The 24,672-nt window shown below is 46.0% G+C and overlaps 1 protein-coding gene across 5 annotated transcripts in view; it reads right to left on the bottom strand.

Annotated features, from left to right (window-relative positions):
* Positions 1-6,125: 6,125 nt before the first annotated feature.
* LOC308312007 (uncharacterized protein) overlaps positions 6,126-24,672 on the bottom strand; it is a 45,050-nt gene continuing 26,503 nt past the window's right edge. For 4 of the 5 annotated variants that reach the window (XM_080758853.1, XM_080758852.1, XM_080758855.1 and 1 more), the window contains 7 exons: positions 21,779-23,167; positions 19,389-20,236; positions 17,755-18,093; positions 12,488-13,456; positions 10,133-10,200; positions 9,936-10,011; positions 6,126-8,315 (listed from right to left, as the gene is read on the bottom strand). In XM_080758853.1, coding sequence (XP_080614979.1) covers positions 8,244-8,315; positions 9,936-10,011; positions 10,133-10,200; positions 12,488-13,456; positions 17,755-18,093; positions 19,389-20,236; positions 21,779-23,167 — 3,761 coding nt within the window. In that variant the 3' untranslated portion in view covers positions 6,126-8,243. The remainder of the gene's footprint in view (positions 8,316-9,935; positions 10,012-10,132; positions 10,201-12,487; positions 13,457-17,754; positions 18,094-19,388; positions 20,237-21,778; positions 23,168-24,672) is intronic. The other variant, XM_080758854.1, reaches the window with a different exon arrangement.

Genomic DNA, 24,672 nt, shown 5'->3' with positions numbered 1-24,672 from the left:
ACCAATTAGATCTGTAAAACATGTAGATGGACCATAGAACTACATTCAAACACTACATTTCCCATACACCATATGTGTGGATGGAAGAACTACATTTCAGGACTACATTTCCCATATGACTACCAATAGATCCATAGAACATGGGGATGGACCGTTAGAATAGATCTATAAATCATAGGGATGGGCCTGTAAAACTACATCCAAGGACTACATTTCCCAAAAACCATGGCGACGACGGCACAGCCGCAGTACAGAGTCATTCTACATTCTACGTTCTACATGATACGTTGCAAAGAGACGTCCATACGACGTCCATACGACGTCACACAGACCTCTCTGTAAACCACCAACCCCAAAGCGTCCCGTACCGCCCGTCCTAGTCGCCGTCCCAGCCAGACGTCCATACGACGTGGTCGATACGACCTGACAGTCAAACTCATACGACCAGGATACGTTGCAAAAAGACGTCCACACGACGTCCATACGACGTGGTCGATACGACCAGACAGTCAAACTCAGGATACGACCAGCTACGCTGAGAGAGAGAGAGCACCAGATGGCGCTATTACACACTTTTCATAGCATTCGGCATCACAGAGCAGCTCAGCAGGTTCTCTCTACGCTAGCTACGCAGCCTACGCTACGCTAGCCCTGTGGAAGTCACTCGCACGGGAGTGAGAATATCACCAAATCCCAGCAAATAAACAAAACGACTTAACTACTCACCAAAACAAAGCCTGCTAGACCTTGGTAAAAGTCTATTCTCGGAGCTGGGAAGCGTCTCAGGTCCCCAGCTTCTCTCTAAAATGCACAATTTTAATCATTAAATAAAATGAATAACCAGATCGGCGCAGGCAAAACCCGGAAATGCCGTAGTAGAAGAAATGACTGCCCGGTAAATTCAGGGTACATTCGCGTTATTAAAATGGCACACACAGTGCATTTTAGAGAGAAGCTGGGGACGTGAGATGCCTCCCAGCTTTGAGAATAGACTTTACCAAGGTCTAGCAGGCTTTGTGTCGGCGAGTATATTACGTCGTTTTGTTTATTTGCTGTGAATTGTAAACACTAGCACGGGAGTGAGAATATCACCAGAGGGCTGCGGAAAGGACTTCCACAGGGCGTAGCTAGATTCTCAGAACTGTAAAAAATAATAAAAACAAGTGTTTATTTGTAATAAAACGTTATTTATTTTAATCGACAGTTTGTGTTAAATAATCTTCTTTCTTTTAGAACAACATTAAGCAGTTTGTATTAATATAAATAAAGATTAAATAAAGCTATCGCAGACCGTCACCGCATACAGCACTGGTTCACAACCAGTGGTCCGCGGACCACCAGTGATCCTCGAGGGGCTTTTTAGGTGGTCCCAGCTAAATGGAGAGTTGGTAACCAAATGGACCGTTCATAAAATGACCATTTTACTCTTCCAAGAGTTAAATTACTGTTAAACATCTGCATTACTTAATTTACCAGAAGTCTACACAATTAGAGAATGTAGAATAATTGTTATTTTGATCAACGTTTGCCAGTTATCTCTCCTAATGGTACCAACACCATGTTATCTCTCCCAATGGTACCAACACCATGTCATCTCTCCTAATGGTACCAACACCATGTTACCTCTCTGACCAGGAGAAAACAGTGGACACGGCAGGCTTCAAGTAAAGAGTGAGCATGTTTTTAATATCTTAAACATCTGTGCAACATCCTTTCAAAATGTTACAGCACTGCAATGACCTGTAAAGTTTCACAATATGTACACAAAGAGAGGGGGGGGGGACATGAAACCATTAGAAAATTAAAACAAAAACTAAAAGAAAACTTTTTTTTTTTCCTTTTAAGAAATGATGGGACTCTTGAGCGAAACTCTCTCTAGCCCCACATGAACCCAATGAAACTCTCTCTAGCCCCACATGAACCCAAGAAAACTCTCTCTAGCCCCACATGAACCCAAGAAAACTCTCTCTAGCCCCACATGAACCCAAGAAAACTCTCTCTAGCCCCACATGAACCCAAGAAAACTCTCTCTAGCCCCACATGAACCCAAGAAAACTCTCTCTAGCCCCACATGAACCCAAGAAACTCTCTCTAGCCCCACATGAACCCAATGAAACTCTCTCTAGCCCCACATGAACCCAAGAAACTCTCTCTAGCCCCACATGAACCCAATGAAACTCTCTCTAGCCCCACATGAACCCAAGAAACTCTCTCTAGCCCCACATGAACCCAATGAAACTCTCTCTAGCCCCACATGAACCCAAGAAAACTCTCTCTAGCCCCACATGAATGAACCCAAGAAAACGCACAACTAAAAAGACCAATTAAGCAATCAAGTGCACGTCATATCATCATGTCATACCTCACGCAGAGTCTAGTTTTGCACAGTATATATTAGTGGAGAAATATATACTTAGTTACTAAGTTGGGGGGGGTAAAAAAGAATACTGACAATAATAGAAGGGAGAGGAGAGGGGGGAGAGAAAGAGTGGACTGGAGAGTGAACAATTCAAAAATTAATCTAAGGTAGTGTAAAATAGAACAGAAGACATCAAGTCAATCTATAGTTTCACTGGCACAACAGAATGGTAAAATAAAATAAAAACACACACGCGCGCACACACACACACACACACACACACACACACCTCAAAACATACAATCAATGACAGAGGAAGAGCACACAAGACACATTTCAAAACACAAAACATAATCCATTGAACTCTTTTGACGAAAAAAAAGACAAAAAAAAACCATGAAATCCATAAACATTATATATATATATATATATATATATATATATATATATTTAAAAATACCTAAACAAAAACAGAAGGGTCCCAGAACGCCAGCCCCCTGCACGGGCCGGGGGGGGGGGGGTGGGGTTCCTTATAAGGTCATTGCACAAAAAGAACAGACGGGAACAGAATGAACGTGTTCTTCTCCTCGGTTGGACGCTGCTGTGCGTGGCGGATTATAGAGTTGTACGGTACGTACAGTATGTCTGTGGTTCTCAAAACGTTGTCGTGTTCTCAAGGACCCCTCGAACCCCCCCCCCCCCAAGATACGAAATATCGTCACTGCTGTCGGGACAGAAACCTCCAGTCTTTAGTTTTTTCGTGAACGTCCTACTTGATCATTACTATAACTGTTACAGTGTCGCACGAAAACGTCAAAAGTAGCAGATCTACAAGCCTGAAACACGGCGCGAAGTGACTTGTTTTTAAGCTTATTGTAGATCAGCTATTTTACATAATTTAACTTTTTTTTAATCCACCCACTTTTGGACATATGAGGTTTCCACCCGACAAAAGTTTCAAGAAATATTCTACATTTTTCAAAAAATAATTCCCAGGATTGTTTTGTTTTTTTTAATAACGGTGTATAAATGGATTAAAGTGATTAAACCGATCTTGATGCTAATTTATATGAACTCATTTAGCATGGGGGACCCCTTGGAACCCTTTCAAGGTCCCCTGGGGGTCCCTGCAGGACCCCACTTTGAGAACCACTTTGGAGCACTCCCATTGGCTTTCAGGAGCATCCATCCCATTTCCAGACAAGATTACAGTATAAAACTCATAACTCTTGAGGTTTTGTTTAACAATTAATAAAGTGTGAGCACGTCAAAAAAAGAAAGAAAGAAAACTATTTGAGACGAGCGCGGCGGGCCTTTCCTCTCCACAACATTACAGTAAAACGTTAAGGTTAAAGAAAAAGTTAAGCATAGTTGCCAGACCTCATTTATACATTTCTCACAATGCTCCCCGGGTCCCCGGACCTGGCCTTCAGAACCACCCCCCCGGGTCCCCGGACCTGGCCTTCAGAACCGGTCCCCGGACCTGGCCTTCAGAACCGGTCCCCGGGTCCCCGGACCTGGCCTTCAGAACCGGTCCCCGGGTCCCCGGACCTGGCCTTCAGAACCACCTCCCCGGACCTGGCCTTCCTGGCCTTCAGAACCGGTCCCCGGGCCCCCAGACCTGGCCTTCAGAACCGGTCCCCGGGTCCCCGGACCTGGCCTTCAGAACCACCTCCCCGGACCTGGCCTTCCTGACCTTCAGAACCGGTCCCCGGGCCCCCAGACCTGGCCTTCAGAACCGGTCCCCGGGTCCCCGGACCTGGCCTTCAGAACCGGTCCCCGGGACCCCGGACCTGGCCTTCAGAACCGGTCCCCGGGTCCCCGGACCTGGCCTTCAGAACCACCTCCCCGGGTCCCCGGACCTGGCCTTCAGAACCGGTCCCCGGGTCCCCGGACCTGGCCTTCAGAACCGGTCCCCGGGTCCCCGGACCTGGCCTTCAGAACCGCCTCCCCGGGTCCCCGGACCTGGCCTTCAGAACCACCTCCCCGGGTCCCCGGACCTGGCCTTCAGAACCGGTGGCGTTAAATAATATTGTCCCTCTCTGCTAGTTTGGTCGGGGGGAGAATGCGACGGCGTGTCGGAATGAGGTATAACTCAGGCCTACTGTACGTTATTGAATGATAACCATTCTTTATAGTATTGCACTTGATTGATACGTGATGTATGTAGTGAGATCCTGATAGGTTTGTGCAGCTGTGGAGGCGGAGCTATGGAGAGGAGCAGGCACCCGGCCACACGCTTTCAAAAACCTCTGGAGGTTTTCACCGCCTCTTTCAGGAGAGCTGCGTGGCTCTCTTTAACGACACAGCGCTGCGCTACGGTCACTCTACGGTCCACAGAGGAAGAACGGCCTAAAGAAACCTATCTCAGCTCTCAGCGAGGTGTCGCCTAAAGGAACCTATCTCAGCTCTCAGCGAGGTGCTCGCCTAAAGAAACCTATCCCAGCGAGCAGACGGAGAAACGCCACGTGTGAGATGCAAACCATCGACACCTCGGTTTCCCCAAAAGACGCGCCGCTCGCTGCCGTTGGAAACCATTCAAAACACCCGGCAAAGCGCCGATGCAGAATACAGTTCCTGGTGGTTTGGTGTACACCGCAGGCGGTGGTTTGGTGTACACCGCAGGCGGTGGTTTGGTGTACACCGCAGGCGGTGGTTTGGTGTACACCGCAGGCGGTGGTTTGGTGTACACCGCAGGCGCAGCCTTTACCTAACAGTGATATCAAGTATAGCAGGTCACGACTTCAGGGAGAGGAAAACTACCCCTCGACGGTCTAGTAGCGTTATAGGAATCTTACTTGTTCGCAAATACTGTCTTTTCTTTTCTTTTTTTGAGACGTGCATAATATCCATAAATATATTAGTCTTCCAATCAGACTGTAATACATAATTATACTAACTGGAAGAAAGACAAACTAATGACAATCTGTAACAAAATCACGAGTAGCGGACAGTAAAAAATACGTTATGCGTTTACCAAAATGCTCGCCTCTGAAATCAAAGCTGAACGCCACCACGTTCTGAGACAATCTGAACACAGGTCAAAAAGAGGAAACCCAAATAAAAGCAAACAACAACAAAACACACACATATACACATATAAGGCTTGAGTTTTCAACTCTTGGTAATATTATTGCCATCTAGCATGTTTGTAAAGCTTAAAATAAATATGAAATACTGTACATAAATAATTTACAACAATAAAACAAAGCAAAACCAAAAACATAATTATGGAGAAAAAAAAAAAAAAACATAAGGCCCCTAAATTTGAGAAAGGTTTCACCGTTTTGCTGAAACGAGAGTTAGTGTTTTTTCATTATTTATATCTATCTAGACTAAAATGTCAGACTGCTCGGTTACGTTTTGAGGTATGGTTACTCTGTCTAAAGCTATATTTTGTTGCAAAAAAAAAAAAACTATAGTAACGGAGGAACAATCGAAAAAATACTCAATCCCAACAATGCACAATGACAACAAACCCACCATCACAACGGAAGTGGACGAAGCCTGGAATTCAAAGTGTTCATTCCAGTAAACAGGGCGGGAAACTATGGTCTGTTTGTCTACTGGCCACAGTGGCTGGAAGTCAGTGAATTCACCTTAGTATTAGAATCAGACCACAGGTTCTATTCAACCCATTTAGACCTGAACTCCATTCTACAAATCTTTTTTCTTCTTCTGAAAAACGTCATGTTTCTATGTCAGTGTAACTGACCTCCGACCCCCCCCCCCCCCCCCCCGGAAGCAAAGATTTGAGCTAAAAAACGTAACGCTCTGAAAGAATATATAATATTATGTTCGCGATTTTTCAAAAATCTCCGTGCCGCTCTATGAGCTTGTAGATCTGCTATTTTTCAATAGCTAAAGAAAGTATAACATAATGCTTAAAACACTAAAAGGGGTTCCCGCCCAGAATGGGGTTTTAAAAGAGGTTTAACTGCCCACTACATTTTACTAGAACAGATTCACCATGCAGTGACTCGGGTGACCCAGCGGGGGGTGATCAAGTCCGCGTCCCAGTATAGCTGCCCTGGATCAGACCCACTACTAGGGGAAAGACCAGGGCCACACAATCCGTTGGAACTCCTCTGGAACTATACTTTGCCGGGACTGAGAGGCAGCATTCTGGCGTGAGGAAGGACTAGGCTCTGTGGGTTGACTCCTGTCCCGTCTGGGCCCCTCCTACCCTGTCCGGGCCCCTCCTACGACCACCAAATATGGGTTGGTTACCAATTAAGTGTCTGGTAGTGAGCCCGAGGCTGTCCACAACGACAACAATAACTAGAACAATAACTATGGAAGAGTGCCAACCGTTAAAGTAAATTTGATTGATACAATTATTACATAAAATAAGATTTTCATAAAATAATCTGTTTTGGGGGGCGAGGGAAATTCATTATACGTTCAGGGTCAGGTTTATACGGTGGAACCCCCTGAAAAACACTAGCGGTTTTGGAAGAATTGAATTGAATGAATGAATAATACGTGGCAGTGAGTGTGTTAGTTAAAAGCTTCCCGCCCTGGGAATCACTGGCAGCACTAGAAACACTTTCATCCGGTAAAAAGTTCATTCTGTGAATTAATTGTCTTTTCTTTCTTAGAACGAAACACAAAACAAAATAAACACTAAAGAAGTGGAGACGTGGGTCTTTTCAGTCTGAAAACACATCGACACACTCATGGCCTGTCCCACGGCCACCACGGGGGGGCGCAGTTTCCCCCTAAGAAATCAAACTGACAAAACTGGAAAAAAAAGAAAAAGAAAAAAAAACACCATCAGTTTATATAAAAAGCATTAGGCTGTATTTCATTATTTAATCCTATGATAACGTTTTACTCAATAGAAACCGAGACATTATTATTGGTGCACTGCTCTCTGCTCAGTCTGTAAGGTTTGATTCGTTTTTGTTGGGTTTTTCTTTTTTTTCCCGTTTTTGTTTTGTACAATAAAAAGATAAAATGTTCATTGGGTAATGCTTGTACACGACACTGTACAGTATGTACACACAATTGTTAATAATAGCATTAGCGTTATTACCTTATGTACATATTGGAAAATGTATCAGAAATATTTGGACTGTCTATTGTTCTTAAATATGTAAGGTATGCTTGTAAAGAGTTCTTTTTTTTTTTTTTTTCATTCATTTTACTATTTTATATACTAGAAAAAAATAGTTAATTCAGAAACAAACGGAAAACTGTTGTTCTGCGTTTTTTGTGTTGTTCTACAGTTCAGTCTGTGAGTGGTCCGGTGGTCCCGCCCACGGGTGACGACCGGAAGTTAAACGCCACCCCTCCCCCTCCCCCCCCCCCCGACCACGTTACATGTAGCACCTGGTAAGAGTTCAAAGGTCACGGCCGCCGGGGGAAAGGGGCCGAGCACACGTCGCGTTCCGAAGGCTTCTTAAGAGTGAGAGAGAGATGGCTTTTTTTTCCACTACAAAGGGTTGACTTTTTAGAAACCTTTTGGAAGTAATTTAAGTTCTGATGAGAATGTCTGGGTCAGTGCCGCCTCATGAGCAGGGCCCAAAATAGGTCCTGAAAGTCCAGCTCTATGGAAACACGCCCACGAACCAGGTGAAACACGCCCAGAACCAGGTGAAACACGGCCATAACCAGGTGAAACACGGCCATAACCAGTGGAAACACGCGCAGGACCAGTGGAAACACGCCCAGGACCAGTGGAAACACACCCAGAACCAGGTGAAACACGCCCAGAAGTAGAACCAGGTGAAACACGGTAACACGGTTCTAGAATATCCTAGTTGTCGTAGTGGAAAAAAGAGCCAGGGGAGAGAAGAGGAGAGAGAGAGAGAGAGAGAGAGACAGAGAGAGAGAGAGAGAGAGAGAGAGAGAGAGAGGAGAGAAGCCGTCTCATTGGATGTTATCTGGAGATCTTCCTCCTCTTGGGTTTGGGAAGTTTGAGCTGTCGATCCCTCGACGGGATCTGATGAACCTGCGGCGGGAGAGAGAGAACGTTTGTTAGATTAATTGATGTATAAAATGGAGCTGTGTATCACGGAGAGCGGGAGGAGGGGAGGTGGAGATGAGGTTCATTTGTAGATCTGTTTAGAATGACGATAGGTACCTAATATGATCCTAGATTACTGGAGCTATGCATGTGTTGTCTTTAGAATGACGATAGGTACCTAATATGGTCCTAGATTACTGGAGCTATGCATGTGTTATCTTTAGAATGACGATAGGTACCTATGGTCCTAGATTACTGGAGCTATGCATGTGTTGTCTTTAGAATGACGATAGGTACCTATGGTCCTAGATTACTGGAGCTATGCATGTGTTGTCTTTAGAATGACGATAGGTACCTATGGTCCTAGATTACTGGAGCTATGCATGTGTTATCTTTAGAATGACGATAGGTACCCAATATGATCCTAGATTACTGGAGCTATGCATGTGTTATCTTTAGAATGACGATAGGTACCTATGGTCCTAGATTACTGGAGCTATGCATGTGTTATCTTTAGAATGACGATAGGTACCTATGGTCCTAGATTACTGGAGCTATGCATGTGTTATCTTGGGCTTTTCCTTGCTTACTGTAGAATCGCTGTGGATTAACCCATTTTGTGGCGGGAACCCCGTTTTGGTGTTTTAATTGAAAAAATAGCAGATCTACAAGCTCGTAGAGCGGCACTCAGTGCCACGCTACGAGCTTGTAGGTCTGCTATTTTTTTTTAATCGTGAAAATGTGACGCAAATCTTTGAATATACATATATTCTTTCAGGGCCAGAGTTTTTAACTCAAATCTTTGCTTCGGCGTGTTTTCAGATGAAGGTCGGCAGCCAATTACAGATAATCTTGGGGGACCTTGACATGAAAATGTTTGAGAACGACTGACAGCTTTTCAGAAAACGGACATTTGTAGAATGGTTCCGAAGATTGTCTGCTAGCAGCAGAGTGCATGCAGGAGGAGAGAGGAGTGTGTTCTTACTGTTATTTTTTTTTCTTTTCAATATATTTTTTATCCCACGATTTTGTAACCCATTTTTCACCCCTGTGCCAATCATCTACTGTGATCCTGGGCTCTACACACCCTCCACCAACCTGGGGAGAGCAACGGACTTAACTCATGCTTCCTTCATGCCTGAGTGTCCAAGTTGCTCCTTTACACCTGACAGGGGGGAGTTTCCCTGGTTGGACGTAGCGCGTGGAAGGAACACGTTATTCCAACCAGTTCCTTTCCCCTCCATCAGGCGCCCCGGCTGGCCAGGGGGAGGCAGTTTAGAGACCAGGATTACTGCATGTTTTTGTGAGGGTACCTACCCTAGGGGACACAGGGAGAACATGTGAGGGTACCTATCCTAGGGGACACGGGGAGAACATGTGAGGGTACCTACCCTAGGGGACACGGGGAGAACATGTGAGGGTACCTACCCTAGGGGACACGGGGAGAACATGCAAACTCCACACAGAAGTTCAAACTGTTCTTAAGAGTGTCTGCTAGCAGCAGAATGCATGCAGGAGGAGAGAGGAGTGTGTTCTTACTGTTCTTATATATAAGAACAGTATAAGAACAATAAGAACAGTATATAGAGGAGGGTGTGTTCTTACGGTTCCAGACATCTTGTCCAGTTCACTCATGGCCTCGTGTAAAGCAGCTTCCAGATGGTTGTTCAGTTTTCCTGGCCTGTCAGGACACAAAACAGCAACACGTTAACAACTGTCCTGTCGGGACACAGCAGCAACACGTTAACCAATACATTACTTCAATATCCTTTAAAAAACCATTTTAATACAATAAGACTTACTTGCGGTTTCTCTTGCGGTCCAAAGCGTCCAGGTCATGTGATAACGTTTTCAGCTTCTCTGGTTCAACCTGAACACAAAAAGATGAGTAGGTAGAAGTGGTTGGGATTTAATGTCCGTGGTCATGAAGGCTTCCTCTAGGCTAGGGTCAAAGGTCATGAAGGCTTCCTCTAGGCTAGGGTCAAAGGTGCAGACTATCTCTAAAGGCGCGTTCGGACTTGGATGGTTCGACCGCGGTTGAGATCATGGATTCCACAATGCTACGCCAGACTTCCCGGTCCTTCATTGCCACCCCCAGTTCCTGCCTACTGAAGCATACATGTGTCCCTAGAGATGACATCAGGGAACGACAGCTTTCTACCTCTGGTCTGCTTTGAGGCAGGACTCCAGAGAAGATATAACCTTATTGTCAGCTCTGTAGCAGTGGCCTAATATATATATATATATATATATTCAGGCCTGAACTCAGCTTTATACAGACACTTTATCAACCGCAACATGTGGCATATCAGCCGTAATCTCTGCGCACACACACATTTTAATCTCTGCGCACACACACATTTCGATTTCGTTATTTGAGTCCACATTTTGAGTCCACATTATAATACATTATCAAGGGCACACATATTATTTTCAGTTGCTTCTGATATACTACGCACTCGAAACATCACGTGTCTCAGTGCTGGAGTCCAAACAAGCCCTAAATGTACAGAATATACAGTAGGCAACACATGAACTTATTCACAGCCAACATTGGTCACTTCAGTCTGACATATTATTACCAACACCGAAAGTAAATCATGGGTACAAAAAGCACCTTCTCCTCCAAATAGACCGACTGCCTATAATGGAGGAGATTGAACAGTATATGTTGCGAGCTGCTTTGCCTTACACTTGGACAACCCTATAATCCTCAAGCCTCTGACCACTAGCCTGTGGACATCATGGCCCAGGCTGCCAAATATAAAAACAATGAGCTGACACGTATAGCCCAGTTGTATAATGGCCTGTACTAATGGTTGATATTTTTACTTGTTTAGTAAGGAAAGCTTCCTCTAAACTTGAACCAAAAGCACAGCCAACTTCCAATAGAGCACCGAAGTCTGACGTCACTTTCAGTAGAGTCCCCAGGTTCATGTATTTGTTTAGTTGCATTGAAATCCCCCATTGAGGCGATTTTAGATCGCCTCATATAACAACTGTGTTTGAAAAATAAACATGTCACCCCGGCCGCTTCACTCATATGGATATGAAGAATCAACTGACTGAGAGAAAACGCTAATGTTACTGCTGCTGAATCAGTTAGATTTTCGCTAGAAGCAGACTGTATCATATATGAGTGACTGACTGTTGCAAACGATACAGAGACACCTCCCTGACAATATAACGATACAGAGACACCTCCCTGACAATATAACGATACAGAGACACCTCCCTGACAATATAACGATACAGAGACACCTCCCTGACAATATAACGATACAGAGACACCTCCCTGACAATATAACGATACAGAGACACCTCCCTGACAATATAACGACACAGAGACACCTCTCTGACAATATAACGATACAGAGACACCTCCCTGACAATATAACGATACAGAGACACCTCCCTGACAATATAACGATACAGAGACACCTCCCTGACAATATAACGATACAGAGACACCTCCCTGACAATATAACGATACAGAGACACCTCCCTGACAATATAACGATACAGAGACACCTCCCTGACAATAACGCCGAGACAGCTTGTTTATTTTTGGACCACAACGCTTATAGTAGACAATATTAAGGTCACCCCATGTTATTCTCCATAGTCAGAGACATTACTTCTGTGAATTAGGGGAATCGTCGGGATGAGCGAGTTATAGTACGTCAGGACTTCGGTGCTCTATAGAACAGGGGTCTGCAACCTTTTTCACATCAAGTGCCATGTTTTCATTTCCGTGACAGTGTGCCATATATTTATGACACCACATCAACATTAAATATTCCCAACTGATTTTGATTGTCCATATAGGATATACATAACAAGCTTAGAAATATTTTTGATGATCATTAAACTCAGAGCATTAACCCACCTACTGTAATCCCTCCCCAGTCATGAGTTAGGAGTTTGAATGAATGTACAATTATGTGCAGGACGTAAATTAGAATGAAATTAGTAGATGTGAATAGACTGACTACACGTTTTTTTGGAATATTTAATTTTAAAATAAAAACCTTCTCTCTCTCACACTAATGCCAGTGATCACCCTCCCCTGTGCCAATGTTGGCACCCGTGCCTAAGGTTGCCTACCCCTGCTGTAGAACACACACACACACACACACACACACACAAACACCTACCTTGGCCTGCTCTCCTCGCTGCACGGCTCGGTCCCCGGCCAGCGTGGCGTTCCAGGGTGGGAAGGCCCTGAGCGGACCCCAGACCAGCTCGCCCATGTTGAAGCCCCCCCGGGCGTCCATGTTGAAGCCCCCCCCCCGGGCGTCCATGTTGAAGCCCCCCCCCCGGGCGTCCATGTTGAAGCCCCCCCGGGCGCGGTAGTGCAGCAGCTGCTCTGACGAGGAGGAGGACGGCGAGTCGGGAGACGTCTCCTCGCTGCTCACGCTCTTGGTGTCCGAGGGGCTGCACGCGGCGGCCATGTTGTTGTTGTGGTGGTGGTTGTGGTGGTGGTTGTTGTAGTGGCCGTAGTGGTGGTCCCTGGCCCCGGGGGCCCCGGGCAGCGGGCCCTCCAGGCTGGTGGACGAGCCGGGGGACTGGTCGTCTCCCGTCAGCTCCTGCCTGGGGGGGCCCAACACGTCCACGCCGCCGTGGTACCCTCTGTGGGCCCCCGCGGCCCCGGGGGCCCCGTTGACCGCCACGTGCTCCTCCAGGCGCTCCTTGTAGGCTCCCACGGAGGAGGAGGAGGAGGCGGCGCCGAAGCGGTACGCGTCCTGTTGTTCCTGGAGGTGGGGGTGGTGGTGGTGATGGTGGTGGTGGTGGTGGTGGTGGACGGGGGGGCAGGGGGGGGGAGCGGGGGCCAGGGGCCCCGGGCTGCTCCTCAGCTGGGTGGAACACTCCAGGAAGTCCTCGCTGCCCCAACTAACCCCCCCACCGCCGCGCGCGCCCGCCGCCGCCGCCGTCTCCCCAACGCCGTCCCACTGCTGCAGCCCCCCCCCTCCTCCTCCCGCCCCCCGGGCCGGGGAGAGGAAGTACTCTCCCCCTCCCCCGCTGCCCGGGGTCTCGGGGCCGCCGTCGGGAGTGCCGGGGGGGGGCAGCGGGTCCGAGGGACGGCCGCCAGGCCTCCCTTTGCCCTGCTGCAGAGCGCCGCCCTCCTGGTGGGGGGCAAAAACAAATGCGATTTTAATTGTGTTTTTGGCTTAAAAATATTAAAATCTAAATAGCTTTTCGTGTTGTAATCCCTTAAATTAATGTAACTCTGAGGACCCCCTAGGACCCCCTAGGACCCCCCCCAGACCCTCTGAAAATCCATCAGGATTATCTAAAATAATGCAGATCAGTGGATTTGGTAATAACAGTGACTACAGCAATGACAATGTTCAGAATCTTATATCATAATAATACATTATTAACATCTTTCCCCCTAAGATATATACTGTATGTCACAGAGGAAAAACCTTGAGAGAATATTAGTTTCCATGATAGAACAGACTGAAAATAACTTCATACATTCAACCACCTGAACCCCAGGATATCACTATTCTGGGGGGAACGTTCACCAAAAATAGCCGATCTACAAGCTCACAAGGCGTGAGAGTGTCTTGAGTGTTGTGAGCTTGTAGATCAGCCATTTTTGGTGAAGACAGTTGGTGCAGATGTAAAAAATAACTCGCAACTCAGGTCCGTTTTACTACATCCTAGAGGGATCTATTCTAGATTAAACTGAAGTGATGTTGAACAATTCCAAATAATCAGTATTAAGTACCACCTCCGCCATATCTGTCTCTCCAAGTACCACCATAACTGATATTAAAATACAGGAGCCTGGATCTCTCCATAACTGATATTAAAATACAGGAGCCTGGATCTCTCCATAACTGATATTAAAATACAGGAGCCTGGATCTCTCCATAACTGATATTAAAATACAGGAGCCTGGATCTCTCCATAACTGATATTAAAATACAGGAGCCTGGATCTCTCCATAACTGATATTAAAATACAGTAGCGTGGATCTCTCCATAACTGATATTAAAATACAGGAGCCTGGATCTCTCCATAACTGATATTAAAATACAGGAGCCTGGATCTCTCCATAACTGATATTAAAATACAGGAGCCTGGATCTCTCCATAACTGATATTAAAATACAGGAGCCTGGATCTCTCCATAACTGATATTAAAATACAGGAGCCTGGATCTCTCCATAACTGATATTAAAATACAGGAGCCTGGATCTCTCCATAACTGATATTAAAATACAGGAGCCTGGATCTCTCCATAACTGATATTAAAATACAGGAGCCTGGATCTCTCCATAACTGATATTAAAATACAGGAGCCTGGATCTCTCCATAACTGATATTAAAATACAGGAGCCTGGATCTCTCCATAACTGATATTAAAATACAGGAGCCTGGATCTCTCCATAACTGATATTAAAATACAGGAGCCTGGATCTCTCCATAACTGATATTAAAATACAGGAGCCTGGATCTCTCCATAACTGATATTAAAATACAGGAGCCTGGATCTCTCCATAACTGATATTAAAATACAGGAGCCTGGATCTCTCCATAACTGATATTAAAATACAGGAGCCTGGATCTCTCCATAACTGATATTAAAATACAGGAGCCTGGATCTCTCCATAACTGATATTAAAATACAGGAGCCTGGATCTCTCCATAACTGATATTAAAATACAGGAGCCTGGATCTCTCCATAACTGATATTAAAATACAGGAGCCTGGATCTCTCCATAACTGATATTAAAATACAGGAGCCTGGATCTCTCCATAACTGATATTAAAACACAGGAGCCTGGATCTCTCCATAACTGATATTAAAATACAGGAGCCTGGATCTCTCCATAACTGATATTAAAATACAGGAGTGTGGATCTCTCCATAACTGATATTAAAATACAGGAGCCTGGATCTCTCCATAACTGATATTAAAATACAGGAGCCTGGATCTCTCCATAACTGATATTAAAATACAGGAGTGTGGATCTCTCCATAACTGATATTAAAATACAGGAGCCTGGATCTCTCCATAACTGATATTAAAATACAGGAGCCTGGATCTCTCCATAACTGATATTAAAATACAGGAGCCTGGATCTCTCCATAACTGATATTAAAATACAGGAGCCTGGATCTCTCCATAACTGATATTAAAATACAGGAGTGTGGATCTCTCCATAACTGATATTAAAATACAGGAGCCTGGATCTCTCCATAACTGATATTAAAATACAGGAGCCTGGATCTCTCCATAACTGATATTAAAATACAGGAGTGTGGATCTCTCCATAACTGATATTAAAATACAGGAGCCTGGATCTCTCCATAACTGATATTAAAATACAGGAGCCTGGATCTCTCCATAACTGATATTAAAATACAGGAGCCTGGATCTCTCCATAACTGATATTAAAATACAGGAGCCTGGATCTCTCCATAACTGATATTAAAATACAGGAGTGTGGATCTCTCCATAACTGATATTAAAATACAGGAGCCTGGATCTCTCCATAACTGATATTAAAATACAGTAGCGTGGATCTCTCCATAACTGATATTAAAATACAGGAGCCTGGATCTCTCCATAACTGATATTAAAATACAGTAGCGTGGATCTCTCCATAACTGATATTAAAATACAGGAGCCTGGATCTCTCCATAACTGATATTAAAATACAGGAGCCTGGATCTCTCCATAACTGATATTAAAATACAGGAGCCTGGATCTCTCCATAACTGATATTAAAATACAGGAGCCTGGATCTCTCCATAACTGATATTAAAATACAGGAGCCTGGATCTCTCCATAACTGATATTAAAATACAGGAGCCTGGATCTCTCCATAACTGATATTAAAATACAGGAGCCTGGATCTCTCCATAACTGATATTAAAATACAGGAGCCTGGATCTCTCCATAACTGATATTAAAATACAGGAGCCTGGATCTGCCCTTAAGTGTTCCATTCCTAAGCCAATAATGCTGCTGCTCTGACAAAACTCTTGTCTAATCACTAATCAGCACAACCAATGAAATGTCTAATGTGATTAATCCGTTCTCAAATCTTCCATGAACGGCTAGGTGTGCTGTCATGCCCATTTCAGCACGGCTGGATAGCCTATTTCAAGCAATCGATTGGCCAGAAGAACTACCTGTAGTATAATATAAATGTCATTCCACTTTTGTCTTTTTTCTCCTTCTTTGGGCGACTCCTCTGCGTGCCACCAGAGGGGGCTCAAGTACTACCAATGGTACTAGTACCATTTAGACAAGTAACAAATATATAATCGTATATCGATTTATATTAATCCCAACGATATATATATCAATTTAATAAAAAATGTGCATATCAGCCTCTGTAGACATTTTTAAAGCACAGCTCAAGACCCACTTCTACACCCTTGCTTTTAATTGATCTTTAAATGTTTTGTTATTCATGTCCTCACTGTATTGAATTACTGCTCTTGTTTTTTAATGTTTATGCCTTGCTTTCCTTTTCTTTTCTTTCTCCATTGCTCTGTAAAGCACTTTGAGCTGCATTTCATGTCATGAAAGGTGCTATAGGGAAACTTTTAAATGCAAGTTCTTTGTCTGCAAAAAACCATAGCACTGACGAAGGTCTGAGGACCGAAAACGTTTTGCTTTTTAATCTCACCATGAGCACAGAGCACCATGAGCACAGCATCTTAAAATAAAAGAAAATGTATTTTTCTAAGTCTCAAGTCTAAGGAGTTTTACTTCTTTGTTTATACGGTGAGCGAGTCTTTTCCTGTCAAAGTTTCCCTTATGTTTTTGAGACCACCGCTACCGTAGTCAAGTTTAAAGAGAAGAAAAAGGACGAAGAAAGGCGCAACAGTTTTCTCAGTGCTTCATGAAAGGTGCTATACAAATAAACTTTTCCCCAGTCACCGTACCAGTCCACTGGGAGAGAACTGGCTCGCAAGTGACGGAACACAACCTGTTTTCACAAACAACTTGTTTCTCATATAAACTTTAATTTCTTTCCATAAATATGCTATGGTCCTTTTTGCCAAATATTCATTCATATTTCATATACAGCCCTTATTTAAAAAGTCAATTATTTAATTCTGAGAATCGGAGTCGGTGCGGCCGGTCAGCTTTCGCAGAGGCTTTTGCTTTTGTCAAATGAGCTAAACTCCGCCTCCTCAAACCACGCTGTGCTCGGATTGGCTAGAAGCAGCTTCTAGAAGCTGAAGCCAGAATCCAGCTTCTTTTAAAAGCTGCTTCAAAGTTAAGTTTTGAGGAGAAAAAAAGCTGTTCATTCCAAGCTTCAAAAGGAAAAAGCTGCTCTGCATAGGGATAACATGGGACCACCAAGCTAAAGCAGAAGCTAGCTTCGTAGGTGTGACCGAGGCTTAAGAAGGTGCCACGGGCGGACAAACTCTGGCCTACACGAGCGTACCTCCTGGATGAGGGCGTTGGGCCGAGGGTCTCCCACGGAGGAGGCGCTCAGCCCCGACACGGGGCTGGTCTGGTTGGAGGCCGCGGTGATGGTGACGTGCATGCCCTTGGTGGCCGCGTCCACCACCGCGCGGTAAATGGCGTCCACGGACTCTGGCCGTCGTCCACCGCTAGCCCCTCCTCCTCCTCCCCCTCCCCCAGGGGGGAGGGGCCTGTTGTCGAGCGCCGCGGCCGCCACCCCGCTGGGAGGGGCCTCGCCGCCCCCACCCCCACCCTGGGACGGGACGTCCCGCGGCTGGCCCTCTGTGAACTGCTGGCCATGACTCAGCATCGCCTGGGGCTGTGTGGGAACAAGAGGTGGTCTTCATCATCATCATTACCTTTATGGTCCCCTGTGGACCCTCAACACTGCGTCTCTAGTCAAGAAGGCCCACCAGCGCCTCTTCTTTCTGAGGAGACTGAGGAAAGTAAATCTATCTCCTCAGATCCTGGGGAATTTCTACCGCTGTGCCATCGAGAGCATCCTCACATACTGCACCACGGTCTGGTACGGAAACTGTACAGCCTCTGACCGGAAGGCACTGCAAAGGGTGGTGAAAACTGCCCAACGCATCACCGGAACATCTCTCCCTGTCATTAAGGCCATCTATGACAGTCGGTGCCTGAGGAAGGCTCATAAAATCATAAAGGACCCCTCTCACCCCAACCACAGTCTGTTTGCCCTCCTCCCCTCTGGGAGACGTTTTAGGAGCCTTGGTTCCAAGTCCAGCAGACTTAGGAACAGCTTCTTCCCCTCCACTGTCATCTACTTAAACTCCTCATCCACTCCTTTCCCCCCTCCCCCCAACCCATCCACCATCCCTGTCGTATTCGAGACTCTGGACACATCCTAGTCTAAAAACACTATGTGGACTCATGTGATATGGCCACTGGACTTGTGGAACATGGTCTCTGGACCTTAGTTTAGCACACTGTGCTTGGGCCATGTGCAATAAGGGCTACGTGCAATATGGACAGATCTGTCTTTCTTCTTCTCTTATAATTATTTATTTATTTACTTATTTAAATGACTACTGCTCAGCTCATGCTACTGTTAATACTGTTACTACTGTAAATAATGTATCCTCCTTACTGACATGTTTGCACCATTGGTGAGATGCGAAAATACCTTTCGCTGTGCTGTACTTGTACTGTACATTGACAATAAATTGAATCTCATCTCATTTATTTCAGCTCGGAACTACAGTTGGAGTCCACTTGCCAGAATGTGAACCCGGACATGTTGAGTACACCAACGTTTTATATAAATGTTGACTATGGATCCCCAGCATGGAGAAACTACCGGATGCTAACTTGCATACTGTATGTTGAACAATTTTCATAATTGGCATAATATGTGACCATACCATTAATGTGATTTGACACATGTGCGTGTGATTTGACACATGTGCATGTGATGATTTGACACATGTGCGTGTGATTTGACACATGTGCGCGTGATTTGACACATGTGCGTGTGATTTGACACATGTGCGTGTGATTTGACACATGTGCGTGTGATTTGACACATGTGCGTGTGATTTGACACACATGTGCGTGTGATTTGACACATGCGTTTCATGCCAACATCCCTACCTGGTAGTTTTGGTAGAGACAGGCCATGGAGCTGGCGTTGTTGCTGTCCGTGTAGGAGCCGTTGCTGCCGTCACTGAAACTCTGCTGTGCAGCGTGGTACGTTGGGTGACCTCCCAGAGCCTGTTGTTGTTGTTGTTGATGATGATGAATATGTTGTTGTTGTTGTTGCTGCTGTTGAAGTTGTTGTTGTTGTTGCAGTAGTTCCTGTTTATGTTGTTGATGTTGAAGTTGTTTAAGTCGCTGCTGTTGCTCAAGTTGTTGTTGATGTTGCTGCTGCTGCAGTAGTTGATTCTGCAGCTCTTGTTTATGTTGTTGTTGTTGTTGCTGCTGCTGTTGAAGTTGTTGTTGATGTTGTCGTTGTTGCTGTAGTTGTTGTTGCTGTAGTTGTTGTTGCTGTAGTTGTTGTTGCTGTAGTTGTTGCTGAATTTGTTGCTGTTGCTGTAGTTGTTGTTGTTGTTGTTGCTGTTGCTGTAGTTGTTGTTGTTGTTGCTTCTGCTGTAGTTGTTGCTGTAGTTGTTGTTGATGTTGCCGTTGTTGCTGAATGTGTTGCTGTTGCTGTAGTTGTTGTTGATGTTGTAATTGTTGCTGCTGTTGTTGTTGATGTTGTAAATGTTGCCGTTGTTGAATTTGTATTTGTTGTTGTTGTTGTTGAATCTGGTGCTGTTGTTGCTGTTGTTGTTGTTGCAGTTGTTGTTGTTGGTGTAGTTGTTGCTGTTGGTGTAGTTGCTGCTGTTGCTGGAGGTGCATCTGCTGCTGTTGGTACATGTGTGCTCCGCTGTGTGCTCCGCTGTGTGCTCCGCTGTTGGCGTGCGGCTGCAGATTGCCGATCGGCGTCGCCGCAGGGTTTCCTGGAGAGAGAGGAGGAAGAGGAGGAGTTAAAACTCTCCCAGCGCTGAGCTGGACCAACAGGAGGGGCGGAGTTTAAAGAAGCACCGATTGACCGGCCGCTGATTAAAATGGCCGGTTTTATATCGAACCTCGAAAGGATCTTGCACCCCCGATATTTTGTTGAGTTCCTTAAATAAATTGCTATGTTTGCGGCGCATTCATCCATTCCCATGTATTTGTACATACATTGTTTTGATTGATTGATTTGTTCGACTGTTACTTTTGCAGTGTTATGTTTTCTCATGCCAATAAAGCTCCTTTGAATTGAATTGAAGAGAGAGAGAGAGACAGAGAGAGAGAGAGAGAGGAGGGAGAGAGAGGGAGAGAGAGAGAAGGGGGAGAGTTGAGAAAGTCAGACAATATTTATTTAAAAATATGAATTGAATCAAAGTTCTTGTCCGTCCTCCCTTTGGAAGCATTTTTCTACAAACTCCCCCACACTCCCTTATCTCTCCTCTTTTTTCTCTCTCTCACACACACACACACACACACACACACACACACAGTGTGTGACAGCTGCTGCCGGGTCAAGGTTGCCATGGGAACAGGGTGATGATGATCGGCGACGCTGACGCTATTGGTCGCTCAGAATGCCAGGAAGAGCATGGGGTGATTTTTCAAAAGGTTATTTTGCGAGACACTCGTGTACCATGACGTCAGGGCTCGACAGTGCGAGCAGGTACTCGGCTTGACTACTGCAATGCACTTTTTTCAGGGCCGCCTAAGAAAACAAGTGACAGATTACAACTTGTCCAAAATGCAGCAGCCAGAGTTTTAACTAGAACTAAGATGAGAGAACATATTACTCCAGTTTTGGCATCACTGCACTGGCTTCCGGTTGTTTTTAGGATTGATTTTAAAATGATTTTACTTGTCTATAAAGCTCTCAATGGTCTCGCACCTTCCTACCTACATGAGTGCCTGCCTAAATATGTCCCAAACCGCCCCCCTAAGGTCTTCCACTGCTGGCCTGCTCGCTTTGCCAAAAAAAATGGCAACTAAAAAATACGGGGAAGCAGCTTTTTGCTTCTACGGGCCGACGGCATGGAACAAGCTCCCACTGTACCTTCGTCAGGCAGCCTCTGTAGACATTTTTAAAGCTCAGCTCAAGACCCACTTCTACAACATTGCTTTTAATTGATCTTTTATTTTTTATTTTTGTTATTCATGTCCTCACTGTATTGCATTACTGCTTGTTCTTAATGTTGTTGCCTTGCTTTTCTTTTATTCTCCATTTTTCTGTAAAGCACTTTGAGCTGCATTTCATGTCATGAAAGGTGCTATACAAATAAGGTTTTATTATTATTATTATTATTATTGTCTAGTGATAATAGTGATAATAGTGCCGAGCAAATTGTGAAATGCAATTTGTAGCACCTGCGTTACTGCATCATTTTGACCGTTCAATCGTGGTTCTGAAGCCTCTGATACAGCAAGTAGCACATTCTACACCTTATTTTATATTTCTGTAGTACCGCGGTGTCTCTAGTGAGTTTACTCACCCGTTTCACAGGTGGCATCACTTCCTCCATGCGGCATCACTGCCGCCATGCTAGTCCTGCCCATGCCATGGAGCAGAGACTGCAGCTGCTGGGGGTGAGGGCCAGGGTGAGAGCCAGGGTGAGAGCCAGGGTGAGCCCCAGACTGCAGCTGCTGGGGGTGAGGGCCAGGGTGAGAGCCAGGATGAGCCCCAGACTGCAGCTGTTGGGGGTGAGGGCCAGGGTGAGAGCCAGGGTGAGAGCCAGGGTGAGCCCCAGACTGCAGCTGCTGGGGGTGAGAGCCAGGGTGAGAGCCAGGGTGAGCCCCAGGATGGGGACCTGCAGGGTGAGACCCCGGCTGGGCTCCGAGATGAGGTCCAGGAGGATGTGCTCCGGGGTGAGAGCCGCTGTGCGACCCAGGGAGGGGTCCTCCTAGGTGGGGTCCGGGGTGAGAGCCGCTGTGCGACCCAGGGAGGGGTCCTCCTAGGTGGGGTCCGGCGGGGTGAGGGTGAGGGTGAGAGGAGCCAGGATGTGGTCCCGGGTGAGACAGCGGGGGTGGGTCAGCGTTGGGTCGGCCCGGCGGCACGCCGTCAGGCCCCGTGGGGCCCTGCTGCAGCGGCCCGCAGCTCCCCACGGACGAGGCCTGCATCTGGGCCCCCATGTCCGGATGCTGCGGCGGCCCTGGGTGGGCCGCGGGGTCCCCGGGGCTGCGCCGCGGCCTCTGCTGGGCCAGCGGGATCTGTTGGGGCGCGGAACCGTCCCCGTAATGCGGCTGACCCGGTGCCGCGGAGGGAGCGGGTCCGAGGGGTCCGGGGGGTCCGGTGCGAGCGGCTGCAGCGGCCATGTTGTTCTGGGAGCTGTGGCTCATGGACTGGAGCAACTGGGCCATGGAGGTGTTGGGAGGGAGGGCGCCCAGACGGGCCACCTTCCGTAGCTGCTCCCCGGGGCCGGGGCCAGGGTCCCTCCCCCGCGGCCCCGGGGCCCCGCCTCCTCCCGGTTTGCCCGGCATGCCGAACGCCACGTTGTTGCTGCCGCCGCTGACCGCGTCGGCGGCGGTGGTGGCGCCCGACGCCGGCGCCTTGCGCTTGCGGAGCGGGTCTCTCTGCGCCGCCATCAGCTTGTCTCTGAGCGCCGCGCGGCCGCTCAGGGGCTCGGGCACCACCACGCCCCCTGAGCCGGGCCCGGGCGGCAGCATGGGTGGGCCGCCGTGGGCCTCCACCACCCGGGGGCCGCTCAGAGACCCGGGGGCGGCGGTTCCCGCCATGGCGGCTCCAGCAGCGTTGTTGTTGTTGTGTTTGATTTGATTTGCTAGCTGTGCTTTGGCGGCGGCCGACAGGAGGCTGCTGGCGGGGAAGGAGGCGGAGTTCTGCTGGTTGAGGAGCTGGTTGAGGGGGAGGGGCATGCCCAGCAGACCTATGGGAGGAGGAGGAGGAGGAGGAGGAGTTATTACAGCTGACCAGAAACCAACCAAATAACCAAAAACATTGGAAAAGATAACCTCAAAATTTAAAAAATTTAATCTTCTAAATCCTCCAGTTTTCTGAAATAAATATTTTCACATTTTTTAAAAAATAGCAGACCTACAAGCTCGTATGAGCTTGTAGATCTGCCATTTCCAATAGCTAAATTATAACGTATAATGTTTAAAACACCAAAAGGGGTTCCCGCCCAGAATGGGATAAAAAACGAAATAAACGATAACTAACTGAAAATGTATCATGTTTTTTTGTTTTTCTTTACAAATCTAAAATGACGAGGTCCTCTGAGTGACACGGTCGTCTACATTTCATGAGCGTTCATTAGTCAGGTTTCACCTGAACAAAGAGTGCTCCTCGGAGCACAGGTCTCCACCAGGTCAGGATCAGGAATGTTTGTTGTATTGTGGCCGTGCATTGTTGGATATGGTATTGATTAGGGATGCACCGAAAGGGAAATTCTTGGCCGAAAACGAATACCGAATATAGGAAACAGTTGGCCGAAAACCCAATACCGAATATTCCGAATATGAATAATATATATTTTTTCCTACCATTGCTGTCATGGCCGTACCTTAAAGCTACCTGATGTATGGCAAAATAAATGGTTATGGCAAAACTTTACTTAAATAATAATCACAATTATGGGTCCATAAAATATTTATTCAGCCCTTTTGAATGCATTTATTGCATACACTATTCGGTGATATATTTTCTGCCTATTCGGGCCGAAACCGAATAAGCCGAAAATGCATTTTCTGCCGAATATTTTCTGCAGCCGAATATTCGGTGCATCATTAGTATTGATCATGTGTTCCATTTGCGTGAAAATCTGAAAACATCTGAAGCAGTAACATCCAAAAATGTGTTTTGCATAAGTCGGCATCCTGGCGGCACTATGAAGCGCAGATATAAACAAAGTTTTACACAGATCAGTGCAGTTATAAAAAGGTAAAAACTAGAGCTGGGACTCGATTAAAAAAAAAATCTAAATAATCAGAGGCTTTGTAGTTAATTAATCTAGATGAATCGCATTTTAATCGCATATCAATATTCAACCTGAGAACAGCGAGAAACCTTTTTTTTAATGTTTTTTGGTATCCCAGTGAATCAATGAATAGTGACTACAGGATACCACTCATTTTCAACATTTTACTGTCATTAATATACCTGTTGTGGAAATAATAAAAAAAAGTCACCCCATTCTGTGTTGCCTAGAACTGGAGGTCTGAAAAACAATTAGTAACGGTAACGAGTACATCTCAGTGACATCACAAAGCTGTACTTACTTCATATTGTTACTGTTTTTTGTCAGACCTCCAGTTCTAGGCAACACAAAATGGGGTGACTTTTTATTATTTCCAGTTTTCAGTACTATAGAAAAGCGCCCAGTGAGAAACGTTCTGAGGTGAAAAAAAAGGTATCTGTAGTTAATCGCGATTC

This window comes from Protomyctophum bolini (assembly GCF_963924005.1).
Source record: "Protomyctophum bolini genome assembly, chromosome: 24".
NCBI classification, from domain to species: Eukaryota; Metazoa; Chordata; class Actinopteri; order Myctophiformes; family Myctophidae; genus Protomyctophum; species Protomyctophum bolini.
Note: the sequence above shows the minus strand (reverse complement) of the source record. Positions and strands in the feature narration are given on the sequence as shown.